The 20,025-nt window shown below is 49.6% G+C and overlaps 1 protein-coding gene across 1 annotated transcript in view; it reads left to right on the top strand.

Moving 5' to 3' along the window:
* The first annotated feature begins 5,799 nt into the window (after nucleotides 1-5,799).
* The window catches only part of CHSY1 (chondroitin sulfate synthase 1), a 75,545-nt gene continuing 61,319 nt past the window's right edge, over nucleotides 5,800-20,025 (top strand). Inside the window, exons 1-2 of the mRNA XM_064722384.1 lie at nucleotides 5,800-6,074; nucleotides 14,860-15,355. Of these exons, the coding sequence (XP_064578454.1) occupies nucleotides 5,803-6,074; nucleotides 14,860-15,355 (768 nt within the window). The 5' untranslated portion in view covers nucleotides 5,800-5,802. The remainder of the gene's footprint in view (nucleotides 6,075-14,859; nucleotides 15,356-20,025) is intronic.

The following is a 20,025-nucleotide window of genomic DNA, read 5'->3' as shown; positions in this document are numbered from 1 at the left end:
TCGTGCAGTTGGGTCCTTGCAAGCCTGGCTGCACATCAGCACACATCTCAGCATCAGGTCCATCTTCTGGATGAATTTTGCTCCTACACAGGCTAAAAAGTGGCACCTTTTCAGGGATCACTTTAGGCACAAGTGGGGCTCAGAGTGTTTCTGTCCATGCTATAGCTGAACACTGAAACTATGCAATTTCCAGCTGTATAAAAAGCTGGTCTAGACTTGGATGGGCTGAAGCTTTGGGTTTTTCCTTTTTTTTTTTTTTTTTTCCCTCCCTCCTGTGTGGAATGAAAGCTTGGCTTTGGGAGCAGCTCTGCAACCACAAAGGAAAGGCACAGGCTGCTGGCTGGGTGGTGTCCTGGCCCGGCTGCTGGAGCTGATTTTTGTGAGCGCTTCCAAGCAGCCTGACACACACCCTGCCCATATTCCCAGCTCCAGGGCCAGCAACTTCAAAACCCTCTGTTGTTTTTTTAAATGAGAAACCAATGTCTTCAGTGGAATAAGTGCCCTCAGCTCAGCTTTGGTGGGGAAAATACAAATTTTGTGTTGAAGGTTTCTGTGGAAAGGCGCTGGCAGGGAGGCAGGTGCTGTTCTCGTGTATTGATTGCTGTGATTTTATTTTGAAGTGCACACCTGCTAAAAAGCACTTTCAGCACAGAGCAACATCTCCACTGGTGAATTTACAATTGCACTCCTCCCTCTACCATAGATTCTTTTTGTATGGTGGTTACTGAGCTGAGCTTCTGAGCTGGTTCTGTGGGGAACAGTTGTGGAGGGAGGCAGGGAAAAGAACTTAGAAAATGTTATTTAAAGAGAATGGAAGGGAAGAAAATTTTATTTAAAGAGAATGGAAGGGAAAGAAAATTTTATTTAAAGGGAATGGAAGGGAAATGGATACCCTGAAATACCTGGCATTTAAGTCTAGTTCTAGTACCCTGCATTAAAATGGGGAGTTACTGTCAGCTTGGCATAAAAGATTCACTTTGAAAAAAAAAAAAAAAAAAATCAGATTGTACAGCTTTGTCACATACTGGGAGGGGGCAACACTGCCTGTGAATTCCATTTCTTAGGTAATGTAATTGCCACTGCTTTAGGTGTCACCAGCCGGGTGACACCCGGAGCAGCTGCCTGGGGAGCAGAGGGGTTTTTTCCACGGCATTCCCGCATCTCCCGGCCGGGAACGGGAGCGCGCTGCGCTGCACTGCGGGGCCGGGCCGGGCGATGGCAATGTCGGGCCGGGCTGGCGGAACGGGCAAATCGCAGAAGGCACGCGAGGGCAGGTCCTGTAGAATGGCAAGTTCTGCAGAACGGGCACGGCTCTGCAGAAGGGCATGCAGAAGGCACAGGGCAACGGCACGCTCCTGTGCAGAGGACGCAGAATGGCACAGCCGCAGATGGCTACAGCAGAACGGCACGCCCCTGCAATGGCATAGCAAGGCAAGCTCTGCAGAGCGGCACAGCCCTGCAGAATGCAGAGACGGCATGCTCAGCAGAATGGCCATCCTAGAATGGGCAATTTCTGCAGAACGGGCACAGGGCAGACTGGCACGCTCCTGCAAATGGCAGAACGGGCATCGGCAGAATGGCACGCGAATGGGCAAGCTGCAGACGCACGCAGAATGGGCACAGCAGAACGGGCACCAGGCACAGCTCTGCAGAATGGGCCAGTCAAATGGATGCAGAAGGGGAACAAGCAGCTCGGCAAATGGAGCTAGGGCACAGCTCTCTGCAGATCATGGGAAACATCCAGAAGGGCAGATTCTGCAGAACGGAAGCGACGGAGCTCCTGTAAATGGGCAGATTTCCTGAGAACGGGCACAGCAGAAATGGGCACGGTCCAGAGTGGCAGCAACTCTGTAGAATGGGAGCACGGCACAGAATGGGCACAGCCCCTGCAGGATGGGCACAGCAGAATGGGCTCTTCTGAGTCTTCCACCCAAGCACAGCTTGGGACTGGGCCTGCCAGGACCAGAATAGGATGGGGAGGGGAAAAAAAGAAAGAGAGAAAAAAGTGGGTGCTGGAGGTGAGGAAGGAGTTTCCGCGTCATTCGGGAAAATGCAGCAGGGCTGGAAATATTGTGACAGAGACAAATGCTACTGGTTGCCCAGTGAGATTTTTTCCACCGTGAGTCTGTTACATTGAATATATGAAGTATGCTCATTTTCCAGTGCCTGGGCAGTTTTTAAAATATAAATTTGAGTACTGGAACATTCATAATTAAAGTTTCTGGAGCATTTGGGGAGTAGTTTACTCCTGTAACTATTTTAAAATGTGGCGAAGAATGTGTCTCATAGAAGGTAAATCCTGCAAGTATTGGAAGTGGGCTCGCTGGAGATCAAAATCAGTGTGAAAAAGAAGTGGTAATAATGCAAGATGTTCCTTTCCTCTACAGGACAAAGTGTCCTATGTGGAAGAAACTCTTTTCATTTGGTATTCAGGTTCTTTATTCCGAAAGGATGACATTTATTCTGTATGCACACACACTCACAGAGGCAGCTTGAGGACTTGGCTTTTCCATTGTTTAAAAATAGGATTACTGTTTGGTTAATCTGATTATGAATCTAAACCATGTGGGCCTGTCAAGTGGGCTCTCAGTGGCTGGGCTGGGTGCTAATCTCGCTGGAGGGAGTGGGATGGGAGCGTGGGGATGAGCACACACCATGTGCATCCTTTTGGAGAGCCCTCAGAATTCCTCCTCCAGCCATCCCACAAGGAACTGGAAACATGCTGCATAAAGATGCCTGTATGCTTGTAGACTGTGTTACCAAAGAAAAATATCATGTCTTTGAATATATGGTAACCATGATATATAGTGACAGCTATTGAGACCAAGAGCTGTATTAATAGGGAATGGCACTTAAATGTGATTATGCAGTATGACCTTTTGCTGCCATCCAGATTAAAAATACACTCTAGGCAGGTAACAGTATTATAATTCCACTGGAAGAAATAAGCCATGCTCTTCAAGTTTTCCCTAAATCTGCTTTTTCCCCTTTTTTCCAGCAGCTGCTCTATGCAAGAACAGGGACAGAAGCAGTAAAAGGAGCATGTGCCTGCCCAGCACTTTGAAATGTGAATTTGGCACAATAAATGGCACAAAGAGAGGCATGTGGATGTGCTGTGGGAGTTGTGTGAGCATTGCAGCATTCCCAGGTGGCACCCCCTCTTCCCAGCTGGACATCTCAGCCTTGGAGCTGGGGTGTGAAATCTGACTGTGCCTGCTCTGCAGGTCAAATCTGGCACCAGGACAGCTCCCCTTCCTCCTGCTGCCCCTTCCCAAGCGTTCTCTGGCCAGCCCTGCACGTGGTGAGCCCCAGGACCATAAGTGCTCTGGAGGTGCAGCGAGGTGGGAACGTGCCCAGGGGAGCTCTGGGCTGGGGACATCCATCAGGGGAATGAGCTGCTCTGCTTCATCATTTCCATGTGTGCTGCAGTGGCACGGAGCTCTCAGCTCTGATGACTAACTTCTTTTCCTTGTGGGAAGAAGCCAACTGACAGCTCCTCAGCCCCAGCCCCAACCTTTCTCCTTTTTATTGCCTTTTAACCATGCTAGCTCTGCCTTTTCCTGTAATTCATAGGCCACAGTGGCTTTCCCTTGAATCAGGAGATTTTTACAGCTGATTTGGAGCAGGCAGAGTAATCCCATTCCTGCTCATGGACTTGCCACATGTGCTTCTCTTGGAAAGGAGTGGGCTTGCTCTTTTGGTAGCTTGAATGTCTCTTGGTGTTGTGTATTTCAGGACCTGATGATCAGGCTTGTGGGGAGAGGAGGGAAGCAGAGTTTAATGAAGAATCTTTTTTAAGTGCAATAAAAGATCCACGTGTGCAGAGTGGCACAGGCTGAGGATAACCCCAGACCTCATGGAAAGGATCAGAGCACCAGCAGTTAGAAGTAATTGTGAAGCATTGCAAACCCTGGGAATGAGAAAGGAATTACAGTGGAAAGGACAGTCCAGCTGGCCTTTGCCAAGCAGTGGTGTTCCTGCCCCTCCTGGCTTTACCTGCCTTGTGTGTATCCCAGTTTGGACTGCTCTTCCTTTCTCTCTCTTTCACCATTTAGCTCTTCTGTTCTTCACACAAACACATCTCTCTCAATACATCTCTGTTCTGTCCATGGACAAACAAAAGGAGACGTCCTGCTCTTCCTTCCTGTTCACTGTTTGTATTTCTTATCTAGTTTCTATTTGTATTCAATTTTATTGTTGTTTAATACCATAAATCCTGGTGGCACTTTCCTTGTGTTATTTGTGCTCTGACATCACAAGTTCATCTGTGCTGACCTCGGTGTGAGGATTGCACCACCACAAGAGCAATAAACCCCAAACAAAAGCATTTTTTTCAAGACATTTCATTGAGCTCATTAGATAAGCAGATTGTGTCATTACCTGCTCAGTCCCAGAATCGAGACAGTTACTTGTGATCATAAAAAATCTGACATGGATGTCTCTCTTTGGCTTATTACTGTAGAGTATTAATGTGGTGTGATATCCTCTTTTGCAATGGTTCTTGCTCAAGAGGCTGCTGCCTTTACACCAAGACTTTCTTCTTCCCAGCTCATTGTGGATGACATCATGATATAAATAAAATTTAAAATGGAAAAGACTGGCAATTGGAAAGGCCAAAGTGGGCAGGAAATGGAAGAAACCACAATGATAAGCAGGAGGTCAGTGGGTAGTACTTGATAAGTTTCTTCTGTTGAGACTGGAAGGTTTTTTTCCTATGAAATGTGAGGGGTTTGTGGCTGCAGCATTCGCAGCTGAAGTGCTCTGTAGATGAAACGCTCATGGAGAGTCAGTGTGGACAAAGGAAAAAAGAAATCTTCATGCAATAAAGTCTTCAATCTGTTGAGCACTCACTATAGCCTGTGGATAGAAACAGACTGACCTATTTCTGGTTGGTTTAATTAGCAAGGTGGGAAAAAACAGAGTGTGCCTGTGCCTTGGCTCCCTGTCACCACAGCCTGTGCTGCACAAATGCACCAGTGCCAGGCAAACAGGGCTGGAGGCTGCTCCTCACTGCCTGCTCCCCTTGGACTCCGTGCCACGGGGCAGAGCCGGGCCTTGGGCAGCAGGGACCCGACCTGGTGCCTGTCCTGGGTCTGTCCCCGGTGCCATCCCATCCTAGAGTGGGCTCCCAGTTCTGGCCCCTGAGCCAGGGTTCTGCCACGGGGGCTGGGTGCCGGTGCTGGGACGCCTGTCCCGGGGTTATGTCAGCGTCTCACTCCCTGTCCCCAGAGCTGAGCATCCACATTCTCTCGGCCTCTGTCCCTCCTGATCTGGGCAGCTGGGCTGAGGTTCTGGTGTGCCAGTTCCGAGGTCCCAGTGTGGGATAGGGCCAGGTTCCCTGTGTGGAATGCTTGGTTAAGGTGCCGGTCCCTGTCACAGAACGGGTTTGGGTTGGAAGGGCCCGTACCGCTCATCTCATCCCACTCCGTGCCCCGGGCAGCGGGGACACCTTCCCACAGACCGGGCTGCTCCAAGCCCGTCCAACCTGGCCTGGAACACTTGCAGATTCGGGGCGGGACGTGCAGCGGTGCCGCTGCAGGGCGGTGCTCCCGGAGCCCCTCACGGGGCGGGGGCCGCCCCGGGGGCTGTGGCGGCGGCGGCTCCGGCAGGGCCGGGCGGGGCTAGGGGCAGCGCGGCGGGGCCGCACACGGCGCCTGTGCCGAGGGGCAGGGCCGGGGAGGCGGGCGGCCCCCCGCTCCCCTCCCTCCGCTTCCCGTCCCTGCCCCTTCCCCCATGGCGGCGCTGGGCGCCTCGGCGCGGCTGGCGGCGGCGGCGGCGCTGTGAGCAGCGGGCCGGGCGGGCATGGCGGGCCGCGGCCGCCGCGCCTGGCTCAGCGTCCTGCTGGGGCTGGTGCTGGGCTTCGTGCTCGCATCGCGCCTCGTCCTGCCCCGCGCCTCCGAGCTGGCGGCGGCGGCGCGGCCCCACCGAGCCCGCCCGCAGGGCTGCCGCCCGCCGCCCGCCGCCGCCGCCGCCGCCCCGCCGCGCCGCCCCGGCCCGCCGGCACAGAGCTTCCTCTTCGTGGGGGTCATGACGGCGCAGAAGTACCTGCGGAGCCGCGCCGTGGCCGCGCACCGGTGAGCGGCGGGGGCTGGGGGCGCCCGGCGGGGATGGGGGGCCGGTAGGCTGCCTTGGACTGGGGTCTTGGATGGGCTCGGGGTGGTTCGGGTGGGCTCGACTCGTCTCAGCTGGGTTCGGTCACGATCAGCTGAGCCGAGCTTGGCTCGGTTCGCTCCCATTCAGCCGAGCTGGGCTTGGCTCGCCTCGCTCCCATTCAGCTGGACTCGGGCCGGTCGGCCGGTTCCCCCGGGCTAAAACCGCCCGATCCGGGATGCCCTTACGGCTGGGATGCCCCCGCCGCTCCCGGGAACACTCACCCTTCCCCGGGGCAGGTGCGAGCGAGCCTCGAGGCACGCTCAGCCCCCGCGCTCCTCGCTCCCAGCCCCGGGGCGCTCTCCGGGCGGGCTGCGGCAGCCGCGGTGCCCCGAGCGCGGCTCCGCTGCCTGGGCGGCTCGGCACGGAGGTGAGGGGTCCCTGAGCCGCGCTGCCGCTCCCGCAGGGTCTGGCTCGGCCAGGCTCCACCTGGCAGGTGGCCCCGGTGACCTTGCCTGAGGGTCAGGCAGCCCCGCCGGTGCGAGGGGACGCTGAGTGCCGGTCACCGGCGGGGACACGGGCATCAGAGTGCGTCCCTCGGTGCCTCTGCCTTGGGCGCAGCTGCGCCACGCTGGTACGGTCCTTGGCCGCCGCTTGTGGAGCGAGCTGACAGCCTGAGGTAGCAGAAATAAAGTTTGGGGACCGCTGTAATGGCCTGGATAAAGAGCACTGTGCCGAGCCGAAAGCTTGTGCTAGGGAATGAGACCCAGAAAAGGCATCGGGGAACAAAGAGTAAAACCCAGCTCGGCTCTGCAGCCGCTGCTGAGGCTGGACCAGGCAGTGAAACAGCTCGGATGGGAGAGTCAGCCTGGGTGAAGCGCTCCGTGCCTCAGACTGGTTGGGCTAATGCAGCAGCCAGGGTCTCGGAGCCGTGTGTTTGTTACCTGAGCACACCTAATTTTGCAGCAGGAGCAATCTGGGTGCTTTGCACTGTGTGCTGTCACCGTGGTGCCCACGTGTGGCTGGGCATGGCCGAGAGTGCCACGGGCTAACGGGAGTTCTGTCCAAAGCCTCGGCAGCATCGGGATAATCATCTCTTCTGTGAGACATGTGTCTGTGGCTTTGGTGGAACTCCGTGCTCTGCTGAAATGCGCTGGGATCTGCTCATTGCTCCGGTGTGTGCGCCAGCAGGCAGTGCTGGGAGGCTGCACGGGAAGCGTGCTTGGGAAATCTGAAAGAGTCAAGGGCTAAAATGTCAGCTCGGGTTCACCCCAGCTCTGGCTGAGCCAACACCCTCAGAAGAGCAGCCAGGAGCTCTGGGGCAGATCTTTAATAAAACATCCCCTTCAGTCTTGTGCTAGAACAGACCCTTCTCCATATCCTGCCTGCCCTGGCTGAAAAGTACTTGGCCCTGTTGGCCTGTAAGAGCAGGGTGACAAAACTATGATGATGGGCCATCATACCATCGTTCCCAGCTCGGCTCTGGTTTCAGGAAATCTGTCTTTATATCAGCATCCAATGCAATAAAATTGCTTTATTTGGGCAATCTGAGGCATATTGTCCACCAGCGATGGTTTTAATGGAAACTTAATTCCTTCTTCCAGCAGTAGACCTGTAATTAAGTTACAGAAAGCACATGATTGATGCTTTGAAATGGGTGAAGGAATTTGTTTCTTCAGGGTTATGTTCTCCTTCACCATGTGGGATGGAGTATTTTGGATTGCAAATCTCACAGGCTGTGCAATTTAGATTTACATACAAGGAGGCTGGAGTCGTGTTGGGACATCACATACCAGGTTTTATGGCAGAATACTTTTTCTAGCATCCATCACATTTTGCATCAAGAAAAAAAAAACAAAGGGAAATTTATCACTGTGTTGTCCAGAGTGTTCTTTGGGGAGAAATTCACTTTGCTGGTGTGGGAAGGATTCCTGTTTTCACCTGGTTTTGCCTGTGCTTGCTGAACAGTCTGGTGCTGTGGCAGAGCTGGGTTTAGAGAACAAGATCTGCGACATCTGCTCTCACAAAACAATGGCTAAAGATGCAACTTAACAAATTCAGCTAGTGGAATCGGGCTCCTTCAGCCCTTAGATGGAGATCTGAGTATCGCTTTTTACTACACTGCTATTTTGGTTTAACCTCTAGAGATGATGTCTGTTCTTGGAAGAGACGGATAAAGAGACTCTTAGTCGGGCTAAATGCGTTTTTCTCACCTCCGTTGGTGAAAGAAATGAGCTAATGTCCTGGTGACAGGAAGACATCTTTGGGGGAAGATGGGGAGGGGGGAAGAGGAAGACAAACCTGAAATCTTAAATGGCTTTTGATTGCCATGAAGTACTCAAGCAGACAATTGCTGGGATTACTACATTGACAAAGCATCCTGGTGAGCTGAATCGCTGGCACAGCCAGTGAAATGGGAAGCTGCTAGCAAGGCATTCCCGGGGTGGCAGCGTGTGCAGAGCCTTGATACCACGCTGAAAGGAATTAGGGATTCAGAGGCTGAATACCTCCAAATTGCTGTGGCTCAAAGGCCATTTACAGACACAGCTAAAAGGGACCGGAGCGGAAAGCATTTGCTGATCCTGGCTGCTGTGAATCCAGATAGGGTCTAACAAGAGGGGAAGCAATCCACTTCCTGAACATCAATCATGAGCAAAATGACCACTGCAAGGCAAACCAGGCCTGCTGGATTTTTGGGAGCCGCCGGCCCTTTGTAACAGTCCTGCTTTTGTAGTCTGTGAGGCAGAGAATAAGCTTTAGATCCACAGGTTTTCGGAGGGCAGATTTGCAGCCTCAGCAGTGATTGCATCCGACAGCCAGGTTAGCAGAGTTCCCTTCCAGGAGGCCGGGGAAGTGCAGCAGCAGGAGCCACGGTGTCACTTGGAAGGACAAGGAATAGTCAGGAAAAGAGCTGGGCAGGAAGGAGTTAAAGGCATGGCTGGGGTTCAGGGAAAGTGCAACAATATGTGCTAATGCTTTTGCAGTTGAGGGGAGTTGTCCTAAAAGAGCTGCAGGAAGGAGAGGATGGGAATAAGCAGTCTCCCAGAAGATTTAAGTCTGCTGTCTCAGGAACAGAAATATCAGGCAGTTAACCCATTTTTTTTTTCCCCGTTTGCGTAGCAACTAGATTTCCTGGGAAACGTGGCAGGAGAGTGGTGTGAATGCAGTTAATGGCGAGATGTCAGCGGCTGGCCTTTGGCAGCATCTCTGCAGGAACACGCAGCCACAGCACTTCTGGGTTTGGGACGGTCCCCAGGGCACTGGCGAGTGCCACGAGGACCATGAGGGATGCCCGGGGCTGGTGCTGAGCCATCCCTGCCCCGTGTCAGAAGGATGCCCTTTGGAGGCTCCATTTCCACCCTCTGTTGGTGGTGGCTTACAGGAAGCTGGAATCCAAATACCTGAGTGCTAGGAAGAGCTTAAGTGAAAGGCAGCCAGGAGGATTTGGGTGTGGGGGAGTTTGGGTTATCTGTCTAAGCCTGCGCTTACGCATTGTAAGTGCATTGTTCCTAATTTCAGATCTGCATCTGTCGGGTGGTTTGGCCCGTTCTGGGCGCTGTTGGGGGATGTGATGGATTGTGGAGCTCCTGCCTCTTGGGAGGGGGCCCTGTGGAGTGACTTGGGATGTTGTGCCAGCACAGTACGTGTTTTGCTTCATGTGTGAATCGTACCACAGTACTGCAGCAGTGAGAACTCGGTGTCCTGCTCAGGTACCCTCCACCAGAAACATGATGTACTTGGCATTTCTGGCTGTAACCTAAAATCTGTGAGGATGTTTAAGGAACGGTATGAAAGAAGCACACAGAGCAACTGTCATTGATACAGGGAATGGGGGATAAGTAAAACAAAGTCACTTACACCCCCCAAAATAACCATATGGCCCAAAACTCTGAGGCACTTGGGGTCTGATCTTAGCCTGGCCACTGACTGTGTGCCTGTGGTGATGGATCCATTTCTGTCCCTGTGTCCACAAGGAAGGTGGATATGCATGGACAGAAAACTAGCATCACTTAAAATTGGAGGAGTTTAGCTCAAAGGACTCAAAGAGCTGTGGAATCTGCTTGGGTTCTCTGTTAAAGCAATCCTGCAGAAACCTGAAAGGAACTTTTCCTCAAAATTGGAATGCTGTAATGCAGATCTTAGTGACAGAGATGTGGAAATTTTAAAAACCAGCTTTTTTTGGTGACTTCCCATGTGTTATCTACAATACCATGTGCAGGAGCCTCGTGCTGGTTTCCGAGCTCAGCTCTCCTGCCTGAGCTGTGGTTCACTGCTTCCCCTGTAGCAAATGTTGTTGGAAGAATGGGGCCTTGAAGAACAGTGATGCCAAACTAGCCCTAATTCAACATGGAATTTAGCTGCATTCAAGACATCAGTCTTTCATGTCTGTTGTCTTGCTGAGTTCTTCACAAATTATGATTTTCTTCAGCGTAATTATACAAGATGACTATTTCTCAAAACTTTAAATGATTTCTCTGATCTCCTCTGAGGGAAACTTCCTGAGCTGCAGACAAAAACCAAATACATTTTTTGTCAGTCTTCAGCCTGAGTCTTTACAAAGGGAGCACTGTCTGCATAACGCCACTGACTGTGCTTCTGCCGAGTCTGCAGCGCTGATAAGCAAGATAATACAAATAAATAATAAATACTGGAAACTGAAGGGAAAACATCCCAGATCTGTGCTGCTCTTGCTGCAAGCTGTGCTTTAAAGCTTCTTTTTAAATGAAGAAATAACTTCTGATGACATTTCAAGACTACAGTTGTGGTCACTTTTTAGAAAATACTGGGGTTTTTCTTGGTGTGCACAAGGTTTTCTGTATTTCATGAGTTCCTGGGCACCAGCTAAAAAGATAAAATCTTTTCACCCACTTTACTTGTGACTTGCTTAGCCTAGGGTACACATAGGATATCCAGTGTGCAAAACTGGGTGAGGGAGGGATGTTGAAATTGATTTGGTAGCCACCAATACTGGAGCATCACTGGACTCATGTCCTCTGCTTAGAGATTTTTTTCCTGAGGAAGCATTACTCATTTAGTTTGTGTTTGTTTAATTTTCACTTTGATTTCCTTGTCAGCACAGCCTTCTGGTTTGTGGAGTTCTGTGCACTGAGAGAAACCAGGTCACACAGCATCGTGCAGGTTTTTTACCTCCTGGGGAGGGTAATGGAGAGCCTTGCTGTCCTGATTCATGCACATCCTCCTGCTTAAGCAGCAGATTCAGATTACACGGGGGAGATAAGGTTGAGATCTGTCAGGGTTTTTAAATGACCAGTTCAGGGCAGTATCAGTTGTATTCACAGGCTGATATTTCTCTGTGGACAGAGTTGAAATGGCTTTGACTGAAGGCTCGGTGGTTGATCGCTGCAGCCCAGGTGGTCTCTGCAGGTGCAGATACAGAGTCTGGTGGCAGAAATGTTGTGTCCAGGTGTCCTTTAAACAGCTCAGGGTGACAGGGCGGTGGGGAAGAAGGAGGGTGTCAAATTTCAATAAAAATATTTTTCTGGGTTTTTTTTTTCATTATCAAACATACAATTCTTTTGCAGATACAACCTGCAGGGCTTATACTGGAGGAACCTTGACCAGGAAAGTGATGTCAGCTGGTGGAAGGGGGTGTTGGTGGGGAGGTGTTGAGACAAGAGCTCTGTGCTCAGGAACTGAAGGGTCAGGTTGCTGCCCATAACCTGAGAGCAGACAAGGTAAATGACAGTGGAGGTGGGAGGATTGGCAAGAAGTGTAGGTTTTACATACTAAACTACAGAATTGCTGGTGATGGAGCCAAGTCTGATTATTTGCAACATTAGATAAAAAAGTTAAAAGCAGCTTTGATCAGAATTCATCCCTGCATTTATCAGTCCTTAGTTCTGCTGATAACTGGGGCCAGAAAAACCTACTTACAGTTCATCTCACCCTCTGTGGTTTGGCTTCTTTGGCTGAGTGCAGCAGCATGTTTCCTGAGCAAACTGTTCTCCCTGCATTCTGTCCCAGAAAGGGCCACAGCGAGCTGGGGCTTGGACGTGAGGAGCAGCCCGTGGTGGCTCCATTGTCTGAGCCCGTGCCCGGGCCGTGCTCTGTTGACACAGACACTTGGGCTGTTTGTCCGTGTGCGAGGGTTTCGTCCCTTCGGGTTCAAACAAAGCCACGGTCACAAATAACACGTTGAGCTGTCTCATCCTAGAAATTGTGTTGCTGCAGGAGGTGAACAAAGGCTCAGTCAAGCTGTGCTGGTGCACGGTTGATGAGGTTGACATGAGATCCCAGGGCTGGAGTGACATCGTGGTGCTCACACAGGTCCTGGGGGTGTGGATGTTGTTAGGGCACGGTGTTTCTGTCCCCATTCCTGCACACATGCAGGAATGTCTCTGTTTTACCCCTGGTCTTATGTGAAACCTTCATATGGAAAGGTGGGCTCAGACTGGCTTTGGGATGAGGGGTTTAGTGCAATAGGAAGACTGGGAATCAAGCATGCCATGCTTTATGGATGTGCATGCATTTTGTTCCCTTTCTGTTGAATGGGAGCTCTTCTCTTGACAGTAATTAGTGGTTCTTGAGGTGAGGGTGCCTATTTGGAGAGCAGGGAGTAAATTTAAACTGGGAATCAACAGAAGGGCTTGATGACTACCAGGAAGGAGCTAAAGCTTGGAGTGATAGAAGACATCCTGTATTGCCCAGAGATTATAGTCATGATAAAGGCAGATCTTTCAGGGTATGAAAAGCAAGTCTGAAAATACATTGTTTGCTTTTGAATAAAAAAGTAACTGAACAGAAATCTCCAAAAGACTTTAGGTTGTAACTTCAACCTGGTGGTTGTCTGCGGAGTGTCCTGGGTCCAGCCAAAGCTGAGTCTCAGTGGATGAGATGAGCTGCATTTCTCAGTAACTCCTTCTGTACTTTCTTTCTGTGACACTAAAATTTAAATGCATCTTTAGTGAAGAAAAGTCTTTCAAGCTTAGACTGGGAGCTGATAGGGGAAGAGCTGTGGATGGTTTGTATGTGGAGTGTGGGTGTCAGAAAACAAATAGCAGAACTTCCTTAAGAGTTAGTGAAAGTTCAGGATGTGACAGTGTCTCCTTTTAAAGCAGGCAGTTCTCAGTGCTTTACCAGGATGTGATTTATAACCAGCAGTACTGTGCTTTAATTGCTTCACTGATGATTAAAGACATCATCACCTCTGTTGTGAAGTCAGTGGGAATGTTTCCATTTCCTTTGCTCTGTGCTCTTCTGGAAGCTCAGATCTAAACTTTTGCTGTGAAACACTACCCATGGCAGTAAGAAATCCAGGAGACAAAGCTTTTAAAGTAATTGGGTGATATTCATTACACACAGTGGAATTAGTGAGAAACTGTTAAGGTGTCAAAGTTGATGTTCAGGTAGTCTCATTAAATACCTCCACATTTTCTGATGGAACTTAAGGAATAATTCTCCTGAAGTACTTTTATATTTCAGGCTTTATATGATAGCTAATTCTGGAGATTTCAAATTTCAGATGGTCTGTGCTGCCCAAAATCTGCTCAGGTATTGGCAAGAAGCCTGTGCTGAGAGGCATCTGGTGAGAGTGACAGTGATGCATTGAGGGAATACTGTGTCCTTTACCTTGAGAGTCTTTTCACATCAGCTTTAGGTTATATTTGGAGTGTAATTGCCAAATAAAATTAAAAATTATTCTTCCTCTATATAAAAAGGGGCAAAATCTGTTGGTTTTCCAACTAAAATAGTTTTCTGTTGGTTTACCAACTAAAAGAGTTTTACCAACTGAAAATGTTTCTGTGAGGGATATGTGATCTCTTATCCCAGATAGAATCTCAGAAAATGGTTCTGCAAGCTTAAAATTATTAATTTTTGAGGGCAGGGCTGTAGCAGTTACGTGACTGAAAATCCTCCCTGGAGGAGGCTGTGCTCTGCCTTGAGGAATCATCCTGCAGCCCTTCCTGCTATCAGTGACCCAGTTTGCCCACGCAGATGGGTTGGATTTGTGAGAGGGGAGCACGGAAGGTGTGGAGCAGATGTTGCTGTGCTGCTCTGCACAGGGAAGGCTCCTCTTCTGAGCAGTTCCTCTCCACTAGAACCTGGAATGAAGTGTCTGGAAAGGTGCAGGTGTTGGGTAGCACCACGTTACTGTGGGAATTAGGAGTTTTACAGGCATCTCTTAGAACTTTGCTGGTACGGCCTAAGCCACTTGAGGTTACTTCTGCTCCATGTACTTTGCTTCTCCACACACCATCTGGAGAAGTTGCTCTTTGGTTGCTTTCCCAAGGGATGCCGTTTCCTTGAAAGTTCATGTGAATTTACTCTCTGGAAGTCTGTATTTCTGAGTACACATTTGAGCTTTTGGGAAGGCGTAGAGGGACTGGAAGGTGGCTATGGTGCTGAATAATTTACAGAGAAGCTTTGGAAGCAGTGAATTCAGTTGTATGTGAATTGTTGGCCTGTATTGGATTGCCTCCATATTTTGTGATCAATAGCTGTTAGTGCAAAACTGAGTGTGCTTAAGGAATCCTGCTTCCTACTAGTGAATTGCTGCTATTGAATTATTTTTCTGACATATAGAGGTGCAGAAATGGTACTCAGACTCTTGTCATATCAGAATTTTGTGTATGTTGTACCAATTGCTGTGTGTGCCACGTGAATGTCCTCATTTGTGTGGGTAAAAAATAACTTTTTGAGGTGTTGAAAAAAGAAAATTTGTAAAGCAGGTGAGCCACAGTCTGTGGCAGCACTCTGCCTGCCCTGGTTTGCATATTTAATTATTCCTTCTTGTCTTTTCCAATCTAGAACGTGGTCCAAAACCATTCCTGGCAAGGTCGAATTCTTCTCCAGCGAGGGTTCGGACACCTCTATCCCCATCCCCATCGTGCCGCTTCCGGGCGTAGATGACTCCTACCCCCCCCAGAAGAAATCCTTCATGATGCTCAAATACATGCATGACCACTACTTGGACAAATACGAATGGTTCATGAGGGCTGACGACGACGTTTACATCAAAGGGGACAAACTGGAGAACTTCCTGAGGAGCCTGAACAGCAGCGAGCCGCTGTTCCTGGGCCAGACCGGCCTCGGCACCACGGAGGAGATGGGCAAGCTGGCGCTGGAGCCGGGGGAGAACTTCTGCATGGGGGGCCCGGGGGTGATCATGAGCAGGGAGGTGCTGCGCAGGATGGTGCCGCACATCGGCGAGTGCCTGCGCGAGATGTACACCACGCACGAGGACGTGGAGGTGGGACGCTGCGTGCGCCGGTTCGCGGGCGTGCAGTGCGTCTGGTCCTACGAGGTAAGGACGGGGCGGTGGGGAGGGGGCTTTTGGGGCAGCTAGAGGGGAGGGGGCTGTTGTGCACAGCAGATCCCCCAGCTCTCAGCTGCCTCTGCAGCATCACCATCCCGCTGTACGGTTTCTACGCTTTTTGTTCCCTGCGAGTGTCACCCTTGGAAAATTTGGAAATGTAGCAGTAAGGAGGGAAGTGGAGGAATATTTGTTACTCATCACAGATATTTTTATTTAGATAGAAAGGGAATAAGCTGAAATCAAAATGGCCTCAGGTGCCTGCAGTCCTGACTGTCCAAGCCTCTTTTATCTTCTTTACCCGAGCACGTCCTGGTGTCAGTATGGAAAATGGATGATACAATCACCGTGTTTCTTACTGCAGTTGAAATGTGTGAGGCTGACAGATGTTTGCCCTGACAGTGACAGTTTTTCCCCAAACTGGAGATGTCTCATGGTGGCTGGCACTGTAACCCTGCATGCTGAGCTGCCTCCTGGCAGCCCAAATCTGTTGCTGCTCTGGGCACTGGTTGGCAGCCCCGTGCTGCAGGCGCCTGCTCAGCAGCTCCTTGACGTCAGCAGAGACAAGCCACCACTCTTACCTAAACTCGTGGTCTGCCCACACTGATGCGCCTGCAAATTTGGCATTTTGGGGGATAAAAAATTAGAGAGCCTGCTTGTGGCAGAGTTTCCTGCTGCTGTTTGTTGGGAGCTGGCAGCTCCTCCCTGGGGGTGACAGGGGCTTCTCCTGCCTGGGTGTGCTGGGCTCCTTGGAGTGAGTCCTGGGTGTTTACAGACTGCCTGCTTGGAAGCAGCTGCTGGGCTTGAGCTGCACTTTCACCAGGGTAAATGCTGGTGAGTCTGCCTTGGAAATATGGGAGAAGTTGAAAGCAGAAGAGAGGCTGAACAGTGTGTGCACAAACATTTACGACCTGACGCAACTACGGCTTTGTCCTTTCATGTGATGTGGTGAAGGGGGGCTCTTCTGCCTCTGTGGCAGGAACTGTGGTCACAGTGACAGTGAGGTCACAGACAGTGACAGATATTGCTGCTGAGCCACTCTTTCACTGGCAAAGACTTGGGTTTAACTTTTGACACTGAGTTTCTGCCCCAAAAGCTGTTGCTTTGTTTCAGTTCACAGTTCAGCGATGGGGAAGCCTCTGAGGAAGGGAAAGGAGGTTTCCAGCTGCAGTTATTAATTAATATCTTTTGTGCCTGGAGACTTTCTGTACTAACAGTGTCTCTCCACATTCCCTGCTTTCAGACCTGGAACTAGTTTATGTTTTGCCAGCATTGTGGTTTAGCCATTCGTAAAGAGTCAGTAACTTTTTCCACAGTTTTCAGCAGCATAAAATTTTTACTATAGACATTCAGAGTTGAAATAACTTCTGCTGTAAATGCCTGTACCATCTGGCATTTGATAAGTTACTGAAGGTCAGCATTTTGGTCTTATTGAAACTGTCAAAGAGCTCCTAAATTCAATACAACCAAATATTGGATTGAAATAACCAAGGATAGCCCACAACTGCACTGGGAATACTGTCTGACAGAAATAGATGGGGCCTTTTCATATCAGTTTTATTTGATGAGCTGCTGTTATTAGCCTTAATGCTGGATTCTCCTAAGTGCCATGAATTGCTTAAAATTGGTTTGTGTGAAGCGTATAAACTGTTGGGTGTTCAGAAGTAACCCGTGAGTGTGGGATGTTAAGGCTCAGCTGTTGGGGAGAGTAGGAAACATTTCAATGACAAAATTCCACAGCTTCTGCAAGAAGTAGGTCCACTCTCATTTAGCTGTGGCTTTTCAATTTAAATACCTGTCATCTTTTTTTATCTGGTCCTCTTGTTGCCCAGATGAAATGTGCCTGGTAGTTTATTTCAGATAAAGCAATAGCTGTGTGAAAAAACACAGCTGTTGCAACAGCTGTGTTAGAAATGCTTGGTGTAAAAGTGACATTTTCCATGTCTTGTATGTTCATGAGCATCAAGTAACAGGCCACTGTAAGTGAGTTACAAAATGTTGTGTTTCACTGAGCTTCTGATGGAGCAAAAAGTTTATCTGTGCCTGCTCTGCTGGGGCACAGCCACCGCATCCTTCACAATTCCCATCAGAGGAAAAGCTGTGACAGCACAAGGCTCAGCAGACAGAGCAGTGCTGGCCTTAGGAATCCCAAACCTCAGACTTCTCCTTTGCAGCCTGCACTTCCCATTCTGAAGAGGCTCGAGTGGCAGCACAAGGGAGGAGTTCAGGCTCTGCAGTGCCCCCCCAGCTCGCTGCGTTTCGTTCTCAGCATCTCGGGCGTGGAGTGCCCTGCTGGTCCTCACCACGGGTGGCTTTTCCCTGCACTGTTCTCGTGGTGGGCTCCCTGCCCAGAATCGTTTTACTCATCTCCATGACTGTCACTGCCCCCTTTCTCTGATTTTGGGATCCCACAATGTCTTTACTGTGCTGCTCATCTTCCCTGGCCGTGGCCCTGGTGGTGTGCCCGAATGCATCACCAGCCCAGCTCTGTGTGGCGTTTCTGCTCCCAGCAGTTTGTCTCAAAGCCCCTTTTTTCCCCCCTTACTGTGTTTCTGTCACTGCTCTGCTCTCTGCAGTGCCTCTCAGACCACTTGATTAGAGTGGCATCGGTTGTTGCCCGTTTCAGGACTCAGGAGGATTTGTTCACACTCTCCTGCCGTCAGGAGCTTTTCAGAGGCACAGCAGAGGAACTGACACCACCATTCTTTGCACTTCCTGTGTCATCTCAGCCCAGAAAAGCAGCAGCATGTGCAAGGTTGAGGACAACTGCAGCACTCTGGGCAGCTCTGACCCACCCAGGCTGCTGCTTTGGGAGCAGTTTGCAGCCCACAAGGGATTTTAAGCTCCTATGACCAGGCTTGGAGCTGTTATTTGACACAGGTTGAGTGAGTCACAGATGAGACATGGCTGTTAAATGCAAGTTCTTTAGGGCAAGTATTATCATCACTGTAAAAACAAAACCCAGACTGTGGCTGCTGTTTGACAAATAGCTGTAAAACTCACTCTATAGGGTGGAGCAACCAAAGCCAGAGAGTTTATGCAGCAAATTGTAAGAAAACAGTCATGAAAAGAATGGAGCTATGAAGTCTCTGAAGCTTCCAGAAGGGAGCTTCGGAGTTCATGAAGAAATACAGAGTGTGGTCCTTTTTCTTGAAGAGAGCTGAAGGCTTGGAGTGAACTTCCTCAGAAGTGGTTCTGCATTTCTAGTGATCACTGGTACTTTAGACTTCTGGCACGGTGCTGGGTGTTATCCTCAGGAAAAGAATGCCTGCTTAAGTCTCCTTCCTTCTCCTCTTTCCTCCCACCAGTAGTTCTTCCAGTCCATCTCATGTGAGTCACAGGGACGTGGAAGTTTTGTTTTCTCCTACATTGCCATGTGGTGCCACGCAGGGTCTTGGATTTCAGCCTTGAGAACATGTTCTGGTTTTGATGACAAGCTCTTTCACTTGTGATTTAAACCATCCCAAAAGTATTGTTGATCTCAGTTTTGTGTCCAATATTTCCTTTAAATGCACCTGAATTACAAAGTCACTGCTGTGTAGCTTGGTGTTGTTTCAGCCTTGTTTTGCAGCTGTTGCTGAGTACTGTTCTAATTTGTGGTTAACAGCTTCACAATTTCATTACAGGCTCTTTGTAGCTGCTAGAAGTCAAGGCAGTGCTGCTATATCTCATTAATTTCTTTTGTATTTAAACCCTTGTGACACATGCTGCTTTCAGGTGATCCCAGTTCCTGCCTCTGTGTCCTACAGTGCAATAGTGGATAGTGGATCCTACAGTGGATCCAGTGGAGCATCTTTTCCTACCTCTGGCAGGTATAAATAACCAATTTTTTCTGTTTTATCTCCTGTTCTGATTGAGGTTGTGGGAGAAATTAGGTGAGATGCAGCAAGTGTATCTGTGTGGAGAAAGCAATGCTTTCCTCCAAACTGCAACAAGTACTCTACAATGTCCTGAAAGGAGACAGGATTTTTTACAATATACATGGAAAGGAAGGTGTGACAAGGGCATTGATCACACCAGGAAACATAAGCAGCAAGGAAGAGCAGGTCCAACCTTTTGGGTGTTGGTGAGAGGAAAAAGTAGGACATTGGTGACCAGGGATAGCAAGGGGCTTTGGGAGAAGGGGGGTTTGAATTAACATTTTGTGTGGTCTTTCATCTGGAGTAATTGAAGATAATTGCTACTCTGAAATTCACTGAAGTTAAGAAAGCCCTTAAAGTGCTCATTATATCTGCCAAGTACACTGGCAGTGCCAGAACATACCATTTCTGGGATGGATGTTCCCAAGGGCAAAACTGAAGTTTATGCTTTTCTGTAAGACAGCTGGAAGTTAAAAAAAAAAAAAATATCAATTATAGTCCTGCAGTGATTGATCAGATCTGAAGGACTGGAAAGAGGTGCTGCTGTTAATGGCTGACCTCCAGTTCCTTTGCTCTCCCCTTCTCTCATTAACAAAAAGGAGACTGATCCTGTTGGGCTGGATGTGAGTGACAGCCAGCACAGAGTGAGCTCAGAGCAGGGCAGGATGGGGTCTGTGAGGGGGCTCTGCAGCACCCCTGATCCCTGCAGACACTGGGGGCAATGGGGTTGGACTGTGGTGTTTGGTTGTTCTTGCTCCATGAGCCTCTCCTTGGACTCCGAGGCAGCAAATGAAATATTTG

This window comes from Zonotrichia leucophrys, chromosome 10, assembly GCF_028769735.1.
Source record: "Zonotrichia leucophrys gambelii isolate GWCS_2022_RI chromosome 10, RI_Zleu_2.0, whole genome shotgun sequence".
Taxonomy (NCBI): domain Eukaryota; kingdom Metazoa; phylum Chordata; class Aves; order Passeriformes; family Passerellidae; genus Zonotrichia; species Zonotrichia leucophrys.
This window is presented reverse-complemented; position numbering and strand designations above follow the sequence as displayed.